The sequence below is a fragment of the Jaculus jaculus genome, chromosome 8 (genome assembly GCF_020740685.1).
Source record: "Jaculus jaculus isolate mJacJac1 chromosome 8, mJacJac1.mat.Y.cur, whole genome shotgun sequence".
NCBI classification, from domain to species: domain Eukaryota; kingdom Metazoa; phylum Chordata; class Mammalia; order Rodentia; family Dipodidae; genus Jaculus; species Jaculus jaculus.
Window position 1 is genome coordinate 46389437 of NC_059109.1, and position 18129 is coordinate 46407565.

At 42.6% G+C, this 18129-nt stretch overlaps 1 protein-coding gene across 1 annotated transcript in view; it reads right to left on the bottom strand.

The window, feature by feature from the left end:
* Positions 1-4502: 4502 nt before the first annotated feature.
* Prrg4 (proline rich and Gla domain 4) overlaps positions 4503-18129 on the bottom strand; it is a 31663-nt gene continuing 18036 nt past the window's right edge. Inside the window, exon 6 of the mRNA XM_045157236.1 lies at positions 4503-6245. Within this exon, the coding sequence (XP_045013171.1) occupies positions 6014-6245 (232 nt within the window). The 3' untranslated portion in view covers positions 4503-6013. The remainder of the gene's footprint in view (positions 6246-18129) is intronic.

Here is an 18129-nt window from a genome sequence, read left to right on the forward strand (position 1 = left end):
GACCCTGGTTTGAGGCTCGGTTCCCCAGGTCCCACGTTAGCCAGATGCACAAGGGGGCGCATGCGTCTGGAGTTCGTTCACAGAGGCTGGAAGCCCTGGCGCGCCCATTCTCTCTCTCTCCCTCTATCTGTCTTTCTCTCTGTGTCTGTTGCTCTCAAATAAAATAAAATAAAATAAGGCTGGATGTATCACCATACCCAATTTTAAGCTATATTACAAAGCCATAGTAACAAAAAAATAGCATGGTACTGTCACAAAGACAGACAGGTAGATCAATGGAGCAGAGGACCCAGATATGAATCCAGGGAGCTACAGCCATCTGATTTTTGACAAAAATATTCATTGGAGAATAATGAATATGTGGTACATTTATACAAGGGGGTTCTATTCTGCAGTAAAGAAAAATGCAATTATGAAATCTGCAGGGAAGTGGATGGATCTGGAAAGGATTATACTAAGTGAGATAACCCAGGCCCAGAAAGCCAAATTGCTGAATAGAACTCCCTTATATAAATGTACCACATCTTTATTATCCACTCATCAGTTGAGGGATATCTAGGCTGGTTCCATTTCCTAGCTATTAGTGCCCTAGCTGGAGACCAGGGACCAAGTGTTCAAACTCATCAGCCTATGGGTGGGAGAAGCTAGATTTCATGTTCAAACCACAACAACTGGGTAATGTACAATAAATAAAAACTTGGCTCATAAACCTGGCTGTCAGGAAGTCCAGGTTTGAGGGACTAGTATCTGGGGTATAAAACTTTCTTCTTGCTTCATCCTATATAAGGACAGGTTAAAGATAGCTATTTTTAGGCAATTTCAGTTAGGGATCGAGGCTCAAAGAGAACCAGAAGGTGCCACCTCATCCTGGCACAAGAATGGAACTCTTGGCAGAAATGGAAATTGTGTCTGATTGAGAGTGATCTTCAGGACCCCTGCTGCCCACGGTCTACTGCGATGGGCTGACCCAAATTTACTAGCCAATCAGGTCTTCCCCTTACATACCTGCATCTGATGCTATGAAGGCTGCAGCCTTCCAGCCCCTCCTTTCTTCTCTTCTTGCAAGACCCTAGGGAGGGCATGTGTGGGTCTCTCCAGCTCTTCCCCTGTGCTGCGCAGGAAGCATCTAAGTTCTACTTTCCACGTGCTCGTAACTCAGTTGCAGTCTTTTTCTAAAGACCTCCATTTCTCTTAGATGAACCTCATAAACTATAAAATGTTTCCACATGAGAGCGTGCTTCTTACTGCCCATGTGTTTAGCCTTCTTTCCTAGACCCTAATCTCCCTTATATAACCCACAATTTGTGATTTCTCCCTAAATAAACATCATAATCCATAATTTATCCTTTTTGAGTCCATCTTTATTAATTCTTTTTGTTTTTATTTATTTATTTAAATGGAGAGAGAGAGAGAGAGAGAGCAAAACAGAGAATGGGTGTACCAGTGCAAACTAACTCCAGATACATGTGTCTGTGTATCTGGCTTCTGTGGGTCCTGGGGAGTCAAGCCTGGGTCCTTTGGCCGTGCTGGCCAAGTGTCTTACCTGCTAAGCCATCTCTCCAGCCTGATATTTATTAGTTCTTTATTAAAGGTAGGACAGGGCAGAACACAAAATTTGGAGTTCATAAATTCTGGAGGACTCCAACTCCAAAGTCTTGCATTACTATGGCAGAAAGTAAAAGGCAAGAGAGAGAAAGGGGGTCAAAATTCCTCTTTTACAATAACCCACTCTTGTAATGATAGCCTTAATTCCCCACCCAGAGATAGAACAGAGTAGAAAGCTCCACATACATGCTTGATAGATTTTCCACATAGGAAAGATGGGTGTGGTGGTGCACACCTTTAATCCCAACACTTAGGAGGCAGAGGTAGGAGGATCTCCATGAGTTCGAGGCCACCTGAGACTACATAGTAATTGCAGATCAGCCTGGACTAGAGGACTAGAGTGAAACCCTACCTCGAAAAACCAAAAAAAAAAAAAAAAAAAGATTTTCAACATAGGTACCAAGATAATTCAGTGGGTGGGTGGGTAGGACAGTCTTGTAAACAATTGTTACTAAATTAATATCATATATACATGGAAAGAAATAAACTTCAAACCTTATTTCACATACACAAAATTATAATTTTTGTTTTTTGGTTTTTTTAGTTTTTCAAGGTAGGGTCTTGCTCTAGCCCAGGCTGACCCAGGAATTCACTATGTAGTCTCAGGGTGGCCTCGAACTCAAGGCGATCCTCCTACCTCTGCCTTCCGAGTGCTGGGATTAAAGGCGTGTGCCACCAGGCCCAGCTTCAACATTGTTTAGAAAACATACAATGAATTCCAGGTCAGCCTGAGCCAGAGCCAAACCCTACTTTGAAAAAACAAAAAATAAAAAAATGATGAAAACATGCAATGGCATATGTATGTGCCATTATATGAAAAAAGAATGTTTAATAAAATAAGCAATATTTACTTAGCATAAATTATATATCTATATGACATGTAGAAGGAAGATATTATTAAATGAAAAAACACAGTTATATTTTAGGAAAAATATTGCCAGGCATTGTGGCACACACCTTTAATCCCAGCATTTGGTAGGCTGAAGTAGGAAGATCACTGTGAGTTCGAGGCCAGCCTGAGACTAATTCCAGGTCAGCCTGGACTAGAGTAAGACCCTACCTCAAAAAAACAAAACAGGGCTGGAGAGATGGCTTAGTGGTTAAGCGCTTGCCTGTGAAGCCTAAGGACCCTGGTTCGAGGCTTGGTTCCCCAGGACCCACGTTAGCCAGATGCACAAGGGGGCGCACACGTCTGGAGTTCGTTTGCAGAGGCTGGAAGCCCTGGCGCGCCCATTCTCTCTCTCTTCCTCTGTCTTTCTCTCTGTGTCTGTCACTCTCAAATAAATAAATAAAAAATTTAAAAAAAAAACCAAAATAGTAAGATTGCTCTTTCCAGATCATAAAAATACTGATAATATTATAATTGCCTTAAGTTATTATGGAAACTTTTTTTTAAATGATGAAAGGAACACAATTCAGAAGATTGAAGGCCACAATATAGATCATACATTTCAAAAATATCAGATAGACAGTATCTACAAGAAGTTCTAAAATTTCTCTCATTTTGGGGGGACTGGTGCTAGGGTAGATTTCAGAAGCTTCTTTAAGGTAAGTGTACTCTCTGTCATTGAACTGTTCCTCTAACCCCATGTAATCAATGTAATCTGTTTTTGTTTTTGTTTTTTTTTTGAGACAGGATCTCATTCTGTAGTCCATAGTGTATTTGATCTGTAGCAAATCCTCCTAGCTCAGCCTCCCAAATGCTAGAGTCACAAGCATATGCCTAGTTTCTTTCTAATCTTTTTTTTTCTTTTTTAAAGGTTGAGTCTCATTCTAGCTCTGGAACTCACTTCTGTAACCCAGGCTGGCCTGGAATTCATAGCAATCCTTATTATCTTAGCCTTCCTAAGTTTTGAGACTAAAGGCATGAGCCATCATGGTTGGTTTACCAATCTAAACTTAAAAAAAATTACAGAAATTCTTCTAATAGTATAAGTATCATATATAACATTGCCAATCAAATTAATAATTAATGAAATTTAATTGACATTCAATTAGACTAAAAACATTATTAACAATTAAGCACCAGCAAGCCATTCAACATTAAAAATTCTCTTAGCTGGGCATAGTGGCACATGCCTTTAATTATAGCACTTGGTAGGCAGAGGTAGGAGGATCACCATGAGTTTGAGGCCACACTGAGACTACACTGTGAATTCCAGGTCAGCCTGGACTAGAGCAAGTACTGTGGAAAAAAAAAATTCTCTTGTGGGCTGGAGAGATGGCTTAGCAGTTAAGGCACTTGCCTGCAAAGCCTGAGGACCCAGATTCAATTCTCTAGCACCCACATAAGCCAGATGCACAGGGTGGGACATGCATTTGGAGTTTGTTTTCAGTGGCTACAGGTCCTGGCACACCCATTCTCTCACTCTCAAGTAAATAAAATAAAATAAAAATTTTCTTGTACATCTATTAATATACACACAAGTAAATTGAAGAATAGAAAAACACTGATTAGAATTTTAGAGACAAATGCAAAACCAAAGACAGGACACATTACAGTTTTTAAAAAATATTTTTATTTATTTGCACGTGTGTGTGTGTATGTATGTATGAGTGTACCAGGGTCTCTTGCCACTATAAATGAATACCAGAAACTTGCATCACTTTTGTTTTGTTTCGTTTTTTGTTTTTTGAGGTAGGGTTTCACTCTAGTCCAGGCTGACCTGGAATTCACTAGGTAGTCCCAGGCTGGCCTTGAACTCAGGGCAATCCTCCTACCTCTGTCTCCTGTGTGGGATTAAAGGTGTGTGCCACCACGCCCGGCTTTGCATCACTTTTTTTTGTTTTGTTTTGTTTTTTTTTGTTTTTTGAGGTAGGGTCTCACTCTGGTCCAGGCTGACCTAGAATTAACTCTGTAGTCTCAGGGTGGCCTTGAACTCACGGCGATCCTCCTACCTCTGCCTCCCAAGTGCTAGGATTAAAGGCGTACGCCACCACGCCCGGCCTGCATCACTTTTTATATCTGGCTTTACATGGGTTCTAGAGAACTGAACTCTGAAGTGGCAAATTATAATTAAGTCTAAAAAAATTCAGATAATTAATTATATATACACACAGAGATGTATAAAGAATTTCATAATTATAAATTACAACTAGATACTAGGATACTAGATACTCATTAGTAACATGGGCAACTTTTGGAGTTCTAGTCGCTAGTACAGGCCTGTTTATTAATGTGACAAGTCTTGCAAACCCTTGCATTGTAACTCTGTGCTATCTCAAAAGTCACTTCACAGTGAATATTAATTTTTAGAAAAAGAAAATTATTGACTTTTCTCACCATACTAAAATACAACTGATAGCAAGTTAAAAACTAGAGCCTGTAAAATATGGTGAATGCTATGCAACAATTTGAAATAGAACCAGGCAGGAAAACTAAGTGATTCTATTAAGGCTACAGATTTATACTGAAATATCAAATTCTGTACAACATTTCCAAACCAAGGGAAATTCTAATAATGAAAGAATCTGGGCTGGGGCAGTGGCTCAGTGGGTAAGAATGCTTGTATGAGGACCTTAGTTTGACCCCTGACATTCAAATAAAAAGCTGGGCATGTCCTTGCACACCTTCTAACCCATGTGCTAAGCAGGTTGGAGACAGGAAGATCATTGGGTTCACTGGTCAGCCAGTCTAACTGAAAGATGGGGCACTCCAGGTTCAGTAAATGAGACTCTCAGGCAATAGAAATTACCTTTGGTTTTGCTCAGGCTTCTGCATGTTTGTGCATGGGTCACGTGCATATACACACACATGCATGTACCATACACACCATGTACTACAAACCCCCGTATATATGTATATGTATTACACACACACACATATGTATTTATATAAGACAGGTCTAATATTGTGACTTAGGGATAAGATAATAATTACACATTGTAACTTTTTAAATATTCAACATAAGAAACATACAAACATTTATCTATGCAAATTTATCTGTACCAACAGTTCATGTTTTCAGTTATACTATCAATAAAAAAGTTGTTTTTTTTATTTTTTGAGACAGGGCTCATCATGTATTTCCAGGCTACCTTTCAAGTCTCATCCCTCTTGTCTCAGCATCCTGAGTGCTGAGATTAGCCATGTGCCTGTAATGCTACATCTTGCTATAACAAAGATGATTTATGTATTTTAAACAAAGATTTTTTTTTTTTAACCAAAAGAACATACATTGTAATAAAGTGCTTTCTTCTTAGCTGCAAGGATATGGAGTAAAGTCTCTTAACAAGCTGCTGACAATCCAGTTCAGGTCCAAGATGCACACAGTGCCATGGCGTGATCCCGCTGGGCTTCCTGCTCCTCTGTTCTGTGCAGTTTGTCATAGAAAGCTGAAGAGGCACATCTTTTTGTTGTTTGTTTGTTTTAGCTCAAACAATAGAAATTTCTTATAGGAAGGTACACTCAGTGAGATGGGAATGACATAGATTTCTTAAATACCCTGAATCCTTTTGCTGGCCCAGGATATGGTGGTGGTGGTGACACATTGTGCTTTCTGGTCAGAGCCACTGCCTGTTCATACGAAGGTAGTGCTATGTCCTCTGAAGACGGTGATGGGGACAAGGCAGCCTCCTCAGGCCTTCTGAAGATGATGGAGGGAGTATGTCTGCCTCTTCTTACATAGATGTCTGAAGAACTAAACAGAGACACAATTTTTAGGTCTAGGGAAGGTGCATTTCTGAATTAAGATGGTGATATTAAAAAAAATCCTAAACTGGGCGGGGTGGCACATGTGTGTGATCCTAGCATTTAAGAGATGGAAGCAGGAAGGTCAAGAGTCCAAGGTCATCCTCAGCTGCATACCAAGCTTGAGGCTAGCCTGGAATACACAACACCCTGTCTCTCTCTCTCACACACACACACACAAAAGTTTGTAAGTGTTGAACCTTATTTATTAATCACTGTAGCTTTATTTTACTCAGACACTGACAGAGTCTAGGTACAGTACTTGGTACAGTGGAAAAAGCAAGAGCTTTGAAGTCAGACATGGTTTGTCATTCCATAGCAAAGTGATTAAAGTAAAATTTCATGACTCAGTTTCCTCCTCTCCAAAATGAGGATAATTATAGTAATAATAGCTAGCTAAACAAACTTCTTCTTTTTTTTTTTTTCAAGGTAAGGTCTCACTCTCTAGCTCAGGCTGACCTGGAATTCACTTTGTAAGTCTCAGGGTGGCCTCGAACTCACAGTGATCCTCCTATCTCTGCCTCCCAAGTGCTGGGACTAAAGGCGTGTGCCTCCACACCTGGCTCAACAAACTTATTAATACTTCAGGCAGGGCTGGAGAGATGGCTTAGTGGTTAAGTGCTTGCCTGTGAAGCCTAAGGACCCCAGTTTGAGGCTCAATTCCCCAGGACCCACGTTAGCCAGATGCACAAATGGACACACACATCTGGAGTTCGTTTGCAGTGGCTGGAAGCCCTAGTGTGCCCATTCTCTCCCCCTCCTCCCTCCCTCTTACTCTCTCTGTCACTCTCAAATAAATAAAAATAAACAAAAATTAAAAAAAAACTTCAAGCAGTGTCTAGCATATTACAAAAAGGATGCAATGTGTGAATCCCCTTTTCTCTTGATCTTACATTAGGACTTCCTCAAAGCATGATGTTAAGTCAAATGCAAGCGTCCCTGTGCAATAATTGTACACGCCTGGCCAAGGAAGCAGATACCCGAGAGATAGTCATGATGGCTGGCATGGCCTCTGCAGTGCTACTGTGGGGTGACCTTCCCAAGCACCCTTGCTTCCTCTTCTTCCCTTCCCTTTCTTTTTCCTTCCTTCCTTCCTTTTTGAGTTAAGGTCTCACTCCAACCCAGGCTGACCTGGAATTCGCTATGTGGTCTCAGGGTGGCTTCAAAGACATGGTGATCCTCCCAGCTCTGCCTCCGAGTGTTGGGATTACCAGTATACACCACCATGCCCAATTTATGTGGTGCTGGGGACTGAACCCAGGGCTCATGCATTCTAGGCAAGGACCTACTGAGTTACATTCCCAGTCTATTCTCTGTGCTTTGATTGGTCCTGTTTCATTCTTGGAATATACTATTTTCCCCCACCCCCAATACTGACCTCAGCCCAACTTTTCTTGAGCCAGGTATATAGCCCAGTGGTAAAGCACTTGCCTGGTGTGCACAAAGCCCTGGATTCCATTCTTGGCACTGGGGAGGTGTGGTGGCAGAATCCTTCAATCAATCATCCCTTCCTCCTTTCTTGCCTCCCTTTTCCTTTTGTAAGACTAAGATTGAGCCCAGGGTCTCAGGCATGCTAGGCAACTGGTCTACCAAGATCTATCTCCAACCACTTTTAATAGTTCAAGTCAGGGTCTTGCCCAGGCTGACCATGAACTCACTACTGTAGCCCAGGCTGGTCTTGAACTTGTCATGCTCTTGCCTTAGTCTGCCAAGTGCTGGATATACAGGAGCCATGCTCAGCTAAGTACTACCACCTTTACAAAGCCTGTCAGCCAGTGAAAGTCAAAATGCAACATGGATCTCATGCTTTAAACCTGGTTATTTGTCTCATCTGTGAATTACTTTTCTGACTATGATCTTATTTTCAGTCTTCTCTTTCTTCTCAAGTATTTCTTCCCCTCCCTCTGCTTTCAGGCTTGTAAAATACAAAGAACAAACAACTGTACAGAGAGAACTTCCTGGTACAATGGATGATACAAAGCACTTTGGTAAGTATTTAAAAGTCAGTTTCAGAGCCTGGTGTGGCGCATGCCTTTAATCCCAGTACTGGGAGGCAGAGGTAGGAGGATCACTGTGAGTTCAAGGCCACTCTGAGACCACATAGTGAATTCCAGGTCAGCCTGGACTAGAGTGATACTCTACCTCAAAAAACAAAAACAAAACAAAACAAAAAAATGTCAGCTTCAGGCTGGAGAAATGGCCCAGCAGTTAAGGTGCTTGCCTGTAAAGCCTAATGACGGGGGTGGCACATATATCCGGAGTTCTTTTGCAAAGGCAAGAGGCCCTGGAATGCCCATTCTCCCTGTTTCTCTCCTTGCAAATCAATCAATAAAATATTTAAAAGTCAATCTCAACCTAACAGCATGTCTAATAACCTACCTTGAAATGTCCCCTAAAATTCAAGACATGCTGTAAAGATCAGAGTGAGACAATGATTTAAGAATGGTCTCTGAGCCGGGGATGGTGGCACATGCCTTTAATCCCAGAACTCAGGAGGCAGAAGTAGGAGGATCACTACCTTGAGACTACATAGTGAATTCTGGGTCATTCTGGGCTAGAGGGAGACCCTACCTCAAAAAAACAAAAAAAAAAAGTCTGTGAAGTATACAAGTCTCACTGGACTAACAGTAAATATAACTAACCTTTTAAAACAAAAGTATGCAAGTTTTAAAGTTTACAGTAGCATACAACACAGAAGACATGCCATATTCAAGTACCATTTAGCTTACTGTGTCTTTCTTCCATTCTTCTTTCTTTTTTAATTTTATTTATTTATTAAAGTCAGAGAGAGAGAGAGAGAGAGGGAGGGAGGGCAAGAGTGTGAAAATGGGCGCATCTGGGCTTCCATCCACTGCAAATGAACTCTAGACGTGTGCGCCCCCTTGTGCATCTGGTTAACATGGGTCCTAGAGGATTGAACCTGGGTCCTTTGGCTTTGCAGGCAAGCACCGCAACCATTAAGCGATCCCTCCAGCCTCCCCCCTCCCTCCCCCCTCCCTCCCTCTCTTCCTCCCTCCCTCCCTCCCTTCCTTCCTTCCTTCCTTCCTTCCTCCCTCTCTCCCTCTCTCTCTTTTTCTTCCTTCCCTTCCCTTCTTTTTTACTTTTATTTTTTAAGTATTTTATTTTTATTTATTTGAGAGAGAAAGAGAGAGAGAGAGAGAGAGAAAGAGAGAGAGAGAGAGAGAGAGAGGGAGAGAGAGAAAGAGAGAGAATGGGCATACCAGGGCCTCCAGCCACTGCAAATGAACTCCAGATGCATGTGCCACCTTGTGCAACTGGCTTATGTGGGTCCTGGGGAATCGAACCTGGGTGCTTTGGCTTCGCAGGCAAATGCCTTAACCACTAAGCAATCTCTTCAACCCTTCCCTTCTCTTCTTGTCCCCCTTCCCCTTCCTTCTTTCCCTCCTTCCTTCCTTCTCTCCTCTCACCCCTTTTCTCTTTGGACAAGGTTGTCCAGGCTGACCTTGAATGCATGATCCTCCTACCTCAGCCTCCTGAATCTTGGGATAGGTATAGTACCATGCTTGCTTGCCTTTTTGTCTTAAAATTTGCTAGATTAATTAATTGAAACAGGTCCTACATTGTAGCTCAGGCTGGCCTAGACCTCACTATTAGCCCAGACTGGCCTCAAATTCATGGAAATTCTCTTGCCTCAGCCTTTCTAGTGCTGGGATGACAGGTGTGTGCCATCATACCCTGTTCTGTCCGTTCTATTCTTTTTTTTTTTTCAGATGGGGTCTTGCTATGTTGCTTATGCTGGACTTTAATCCCTTGGATTGGTCTATGGAAATGGCTCAGCAATTAAAGGCACATGGCTGCAATGGCCACTGGCTCAGGTTCAATTCCCCAGTGCCCATATAAAGCCAGACACAAAAAGTAGTGCATGCATCTGGAGTTCATTTGCAGAAGTAGGAGCACATGTGTGTACATGTGCAAATAAATAAATAAAAAGTATGCAAAAAAAAAAACAAACTCTGCAGGGCTGGAGAGATGGCTCAGGGGTTACCTATAGAGCCTAAGGACTCAAGTTCAATTCCCCAGTGCCCATGTAAAGCCAGATGCACAAAGTGGCACATGCATCTGGAGTTCGTTTGCTGGAGGCCTTGGCACACTCGTTCTCTCTCTGCATGCAAATAAGTAAAAAGACAAAAATATTAAATAACCCCGGGGATCAAGCCATCCTATTGAGTAGCAGGTGTGTCACTGTGCCCAGCCTCCTTGTGCCATTGATTTCTGCTATTTTCATTTAGGGAAGATGCTCAGGCAAAGTACTACATGAGCTAAGAAGACACAGTGGTGCAGAGAAAAAAACAAAAAGCAAGTAAATGAAGAAAAGCAGGGAGAGGGCTGCAGAGATGGCTCAGCAGTTAAAGACGCTTGTTGCAAAGCCTAATGGCCTGAGTTCAAATCCCTAGTACCCATGTAAAGTCAGATGCACAAAGTGGTGCATGCATTTGGAGTTTGTTTGCAGCGGCAAGAGGCACCCATTCTCTTTCTCTTCTCCCTCAGCAAATAAATAAATAGATGTATAGAAAAGCAAGGAGAAGAGAAAACATTCAGCAAAAGTATGTGGGATATGGACTGGAATATGGAGTGTGCTATCACAAATCTTGAGTAAGGTGGTGTGTGTGTGTGTGTGTATGAGAGAGTGAGTGAGAGAGAGAGAGAAAAAATGTGTGTGTTGCTACAGATAAACCCAGGACCTGCAGAATAGTAGCTTTGTACTCAGCTAAAGTGAAATTGTTTTGCTGTTGCTTTGGTTTTTGAGGCAGAGTCTCACAGAACAGCCCAGGCTGGCCTCTGCCTGTACTGCCTCCCACCTTAACGGGGCTGGGTGGGGGCACCACCACACCTGGCTCTGAAATGAACGTGTTAAACATGAGTACATATATACATACACACACAAGTTCACACACACAACTACATACATGCATACATGTATACATGCATAATGTATGCACAAGTACATAAGGTACTTCTTTCAGAAAAAAAAAAACATGGGAAGATTAAAGTCAAGAAAAATCTCCAAAGACAAGTCTTGCCTATTGCTTCATTAACCATGTGGGTTCTCCAGCTTGTGCAGAAAGCCACAGTGAATAAAATCTCGGTCAAAGGATCTTGCTCATTTCCTGTTTGTTAAACAAGGGAAATTAATAGAGATCTATCAGTTTAATAAAAATTAAGCCGGGTGTGGTGGCGCACGCCTTTAATCCCAGCACTCAGGAGGCAGAGGTAGGAGGATCGCCATGAGTTCAAGGCCATCCTGAGATGACAGAGTTAATTCCAGGTTGGCCTGGACCAGAGTGAGACCCTACCTCAAAAAACAAAACAAAACAAAACAAAACAAAAAATTAAAAGCCTTACTTTCTCATTTCTCAAAGGGTTTGGGTTTTATAGATACAAACTCTTCAGTCTAAGCCCATAAGTCACATATAATGCCTTGGGGAGCTTTTTAAGAATTCCAGCGTGGGGTAGAATTACAATTTATATTTTCCTTTTCTTCGCCCTGTTGGCTTTCTTTTTTCTGTCAGCTTACTGTGGACCACACTTTAAAACTGTCCTTTCCCTTCTGCGCTTTTAGTATACTCAGCAAATCTGCTTACTTACACAACCTCAGCTTTTGTCCTTCCAACAAGGGAATTCTAATTCCACATTTATGGATTTAAGCCCCCCCCCCCCCAGTTTAAGAAGAATTTGGTAAATATGTGGCTAGATATGTAATACTTGCACCTTTCTAAAATATTTTATTTATGAGCGGACGGGGGAGGGTAGGAGAGAAAGAAAGAGAATGTGTGTGTATGGGTGTACCAGGGCCTCTTGGAAACAAACTCCAGATGCATGTGCATCTTTGTGTCTCTGGCTTTACATGGGTGCTAGGGAGTTGAACTTGGGCCAGTAGGCTTTGTAAGCGAGCACCTTTAACTGCGGAACCATCTTCCCAGCACAATATTTGCAAATTTAATATACACGTGTTCTTTAAAAAAAAAAAATTTGAAGCCGGGAGTGGAGGTGCACGCCTTTAATCCCAGCACTCAGGAGGCAGAGGTAGGTGGATCGTCGTGAGTTCAAGGCCACCCTGAGACTCCATAGTGAATTCCAGGTCAGTCTGGGCCAGAGTGAGACCCTACCTCGAAAAACCAAAAAAAAAAAAAAAAAAAAAAAATTGAAACAGAGAGAGTTGAGAGAGAGAGAGAGAATGGACATGACAGGGTATGTAGCCACTGCAAAGAACTCCAGACACATGTACCACCTTGTGTATCTGGCTTGCGTGGGTCTTGGGGAAATCAAACCTGGGTCTTTTGGCTTGTTTTTTGAGACAGGGTCTTATGTAGCTCAGGATGGCCCTATGTAGCTAAGAATTACTCAGAACTTCTGGTCCTCCTGCCTCCCCCTCCCAAGTGCTAGTATGATAGGTGTGTGCCTCTATGCCAGCTTATATGGTGCTGAGAACTGAATCCAAGGCCTTATGAATGCTAGGCAAGCACTCTACCCATTAAATCACATTCTCAGCTAAGTGTGTGATTTTTTTGTTTGTTTCTTTATTTGAGAACAACAGAGAGAGAGAGAGAAAGAGACAGAGAGAGAGAGGGAGAGAGAGAGAATGGGCGCACCAGGGCCTTCAGCCACTGCAAACAAACTCCAGATGCGTGCACCCCCTTGTGCATCTGGCTAACGTGGGTCCTGGTGAATCGAGCCTTGACCAGGGTCCTTAGGCTTCATAGGCAAGCACTTAACTGTTAAGCCATCTCTCCAGCCCAAGTGTGTGATTTTTAACTAATTTTTTTTTTTTTCCCCAAGGTAGGGTCTTGCTCTAGTCCAGGCTGATCTGGAGTTCACAATGTAGTTTCAGGGTGGCCTCAAACTTATGGTGATTCTTCTACTTCTGCCTCCAGAGTGCTGGGATTAAAGGCATGCGCCACCATGGCTGGCTAAGCGTGTAACTATTTTTTGTTTTTGTTTTTTGAGATCAGGTCTCATTCTGGTCCAGGCTGACCTGGAATTCACTCTGTAGTCTCAGGGTGGCCTCGAACTCACAGCGATCCTCCTACCTCTGCTTCCCGAGTGCTGGGATTAAAGGCGTGTGCTGCCATACCCACTTTATGCACCAAACTGTGCTTCTGGTTTCACATGGGTACTGCAGAATCAAATACAAGCTGCCAGGCTTTGCAAGTAAGCACCTTTAACCACTGAACCATCTAACCAGGCCCCCTTTATTATTTTTTTTTAAATTTATTTATTGTGCCGGGCGTGGTGGAACACGCCTTTAATCTCAGCACTAAGGAGGCAGAGGTAGGAGTACTGCCGAGAGTTCGAGGCCACCCTGAGACTACAGAGTGAATTCCAGGTCAGCCTGAGCCAGAGTGAGACCCTACCTCAAAAAACCAAAAAAAAAAAAAAAAAAAAAAAAAATTAATTTGTTTTTATTTATTTATTAAAGACAGAGAGAGGGAGAGAAAGAGAGAGAGAGAATGTGTGTGCCAGAGCCTCTAGCCACTGCAGACAAACTCCAGACTTATGCGCCACCTTATGCATCTGGCTTATGTGGGTCCTGGAAAAATTGAAACTGGGTCTTTATGATTTGCAGGCAAGTACCTTAACCTCTAATCCATCTCTCCAGCCCCCTTTATCATGTTTTACTATCTTAAGCTCTGTTAAAAATGCATGCCCGGGCTGGAGAGATGGCTTAGTGGTTAAGTGCTTGCCTGTGAGGCCTAAGGAACTTGGTTTGAGGCTCAACTCCCCAGGACCCACATTAGCCAGATGCACAAGGGGGCGCATGCACCTGGAGTTTGTTTGCAGTGGCTGGAGGTCCTGGTGCACCCGTTCTCTCTCTCTCTCTGCCTCTTTTGCTCTTTCTCTCTGTCACTCTCAAATAAATAAAATAAACCAAAAAAAAAAAATGTATGCCCTTTTGTCCTCCCAATTTCAAATTTCATTTTCTTCCTCACAATTTTCACATGCATTCCTTAGCACAGAAGCTTAGGTTTGCCCCACCTTTTTCCAACATCCTCTCGTTCTTTCCATCACACATCAAGTCCTGCAGCTACTTTTCCTCAAAGACCAGTCCAGACTCATGGCCTCAGGTATGCATTACCATACTGTCATCGTGACTGGTTATCCTCGGCCTCCCAATTTCTCCTGCTACAGTGCATACTGTTTAAGGAAAACCCACTACCAGCTCCACAGGGACAGGCATTAGATCTGCTTCAGCTACCAGGGTTCCCATTACAGCTTTCTCAAGAGTTTTTCCCAGAGGTAAGCAAGCTGCTACTTAAGGCTCCCTGTCACCTTGTCTGGCGACTCGAATGAAAACTGTGCTGGCATTCCAATCATCCAACATTCCCTAGCCACTCTCCTCTTCATCAGAGCTGTCAGGTCTTTGGTCCAGATTCTTTTTTATTTTTTAAATTATTTAATTTAGGGAGAGAGAGACAGAGACAGAGACCGAGACAGATATATACAGAAACACAGACGGACAGACAGACAAATAGATAGAGAATGGGCATGCTAGGGCCTCTAGTCACTGCAAATGAACTACAGATGCATGTGCCACCTTGTGCATCTGGCTTACATGGGTCCTGGGGAACGAAACCTGAGTCCTTAGGTTTCACAAGCACCTGAATCACTAAATCATCTCTCCAACCCTGCTCCAGATTATTTTGCTTCTCATTCTCTGTATCATCTTGGTAGTATAGGTTAAGCACTCTTAATAAAAAAAAAAAAATCCCAAATCCAAAATGTTCTAAAATCTAAAACTTCTTTGGCACTGAGATGATACCATGAGTATAAAGTTTCACACCTGACCCCATGTAATGGGACACAGAACACAGGCACACTAAAAGTGCTATATAAAATTACTTTCAGAGGCTAGAGAAATGGCTTAGTGGTTAAGGCACTTGTCTACAAAGCCAATGGATCCAGGTTTGATTCCCCAGGACCCACATAAGCCAGATGAACAAGGGGTGCATGCATCTGGATTTTGTTTACAGAGGATGGAGGCCCTGGCACACTCATTCTCTCTCTCTCTCTCTCCCTCCCACCCTCTTCGCCTATTTTTCTCTCTCTCAAATAAAGAAAATTAAAAAAAAAATACTTCCAGGCTATGTGTTTAAGGTGTGTATACAAAACATAACTTAGTTTCGTGTTTCAACTTGTTTCTTATCCCTAAAGCATTGCATTATGAATATGCAAACATTGCGCTGGGTAGAGTGGTTCATGCCTTTAAGCCCAGCAGAAGGGTAGCTGTGAATTCGAGGCCAGCCTGAGAGAAGAGAGAGAGAGAGATTGAGAATATGGGTGTGCCAGGGCCTCTTGCCACACAGTGAATTCCAAGTCAGCCTCGGCTAGAGTTATATCCTACCTTGAAAAACCAAAACAACAACAACAACAAACCCTGAGTTTGTCCTCAGTCCTCTACATGTGTGCCATGACGACACACACACACCACACACATTATACACATCCAGCCATACATACAGATATATACTTATAACAAAGAATTAAACTGGGCATGGTGGTACATGCCTTTAATCCCACCACTGGGAGGCTGAGGTAGGAGAATTGCTGTGAGTTTAAGGCCAGCGTGAGACTACGTAGTGAATTCCAAGACCCTACTTTGAAAACACCAAAAAGAAAAAAAATTAAATCCTAAGTCCAAAACACTTTTGGTTCAGCATTTCAGAGAAGGGATACTCAACATTTTTGCCTCTGTGGTTCTTCTTTCTTTGAACATTCTCCCCAGGTCTTTCTTGTAATGCATCCTTGCACTAAGGAGATGGCTCAGTGGGTAAAGTACTTGCCACACAAGCCTGAGGACCCAAGTTCAGATTCCCAGCACCTGAAAAGCCAGGAATAGTGGCATGTGCCTATAATCCTAGCGCTGAGGAGGTGGATACAGGAGATCCCTAGGGCTCAATGGCTAGCTAGTGCAGCAAAATCCGTGTGCTCTAGGTTCAGTGAGAGACCCTGTTTCCAATGTGAGGTGAAGGAGACAGCCACGTAACCATTCTTATGCAAGATTTTAGAATAACTTTGGTTTGTAAATGAATAGCCATAGTTAACATTAATTGGGTAATTTCTGTACATCCAACATTCTTGTAAGCATTTTATGTCTATGATCTGAGATACTAATATTGCACATACCAGAAGGCATCATTCACATTGGAATCTGTGTAAATGCCAGTCCTGGGAAGCTATATGGTATGATGGCTTTGGTTATTATGTTCAATTTACCAATGGGAAAACTGAGGCAAGTAAACAGGTAAGTAACGTGTATGTCAAAGGTCAAATGGCTACTGAGTTGTACATGCCAAGGATTCAAACCCTAGAAGACTGACTCCCAAGCTTTCACAGTCAACCACTATATTACATTCACGTCTAAATTGGAAATAATACACCTTAGTCTCTTTCAAAAATAGATATTAGGGTCTGGGCATGGTGGCACATGCCTTTAATCCCAGCACTTGGAGACAGAGCCAGGAGGAATGCCCTGAGTTCAAGGCCAGCCTGAGACTACACAGTCCAGGTCAGCCTGGGCTAGAGTGAGACCCTATCTCAAAAAAACAAACAAATAAAATTAAGCAACAACAACAACAACAACAAACACATATTGGAGCCAGTGAGATGGCTCAGAAGTTAAGGCACTTGCCTTCAAAGCCTAACAACCTGGGTTTGATTCCCCAGTATCCATGTAAAATGAGATGCACAAAGTGGTGGTGCATGCATCTGTAGTTTGTTTGTAATAGCTGGAGGCCCTGGCTGTCATACACACACACACACACACACACACACACACACACACACACACACACACACTTTTTCTCTCTCTGTTTGCAAACAAATAAAAACCAGATATTGGTCCAAGACAGCTGTATTCTACCAAAGAAGTCACATCTTACATTTTACGGTAAGAAAGATATCAGCAAATATAAACCAAATGGAGAATAAAATTTATGAAGAGACATTCACTGACTTAAAAGTACTGCACTGGATTAACCAGTTAGACTAATGTTGTGTAATTCCACATAGATGAGGTCAGTGCAGCAAAAGTCACAGAGACAAGAAATAAGATGGAGGTTAGCGCGGGGTGGGGAGGAAGAGGGGGACCAGGAGTAGTTTGTTAAATGGGTGTGGAGCTTTACTTTACAAAACTGAAAAGCAGAAAAAGAAGCCAGGCTTCATGACACACACCTTTAATCCCAGCACTTGACAGAGAGAGGTAGGTGGATTGCCATGAGTTCAAGGCCACCCTGAGACTACATAGTGAATTCTAGGTTGGCCTGGGCCAGAGTAAGACCCCACCTTAAAAAACTGAAAAGTAAAGGTAGAAAAATGTCGGAGGCTGGGTGTGGTAACACATGCCTTTAATACCAACACTCGGGAGGCAGAAGTATAAGGACTGCGTGAGTTCAAGGCCACCCTAAGACTACATAGTGAATTCTAGGTCAGCCTGGGCTACAGCAAGACCCTACCTTGAAAAACCAGAAAATATGGGCTGGAGAGATGGTCTAATAGTTAAGTGCTTGCTTGTGAAGCCTAAGGACCCTAAAACTTGATTCCCCAGTACCCACGTAAGACAGATGCACGAGGTGGCGCATGCATCTGGAGTTCATTTGCAGTGGCTGGAGGCCCTGGTATGCCCATTCACACACACTCTCTCTGCCTGTCATTCTCAAATAAATAAAAATAAAATAAAATAAAATGTTAGGCATGGTACTGAAGGCCTTTAATTCTAGCATTTGAGGCAGAGATAGGAGGATTACCGTTGAGGTCCTTGAGTTTGAGGCCATCCTGGAACTAGAGTGAGTTCCAAGTCAGCCTGGGATAGAGTGAGA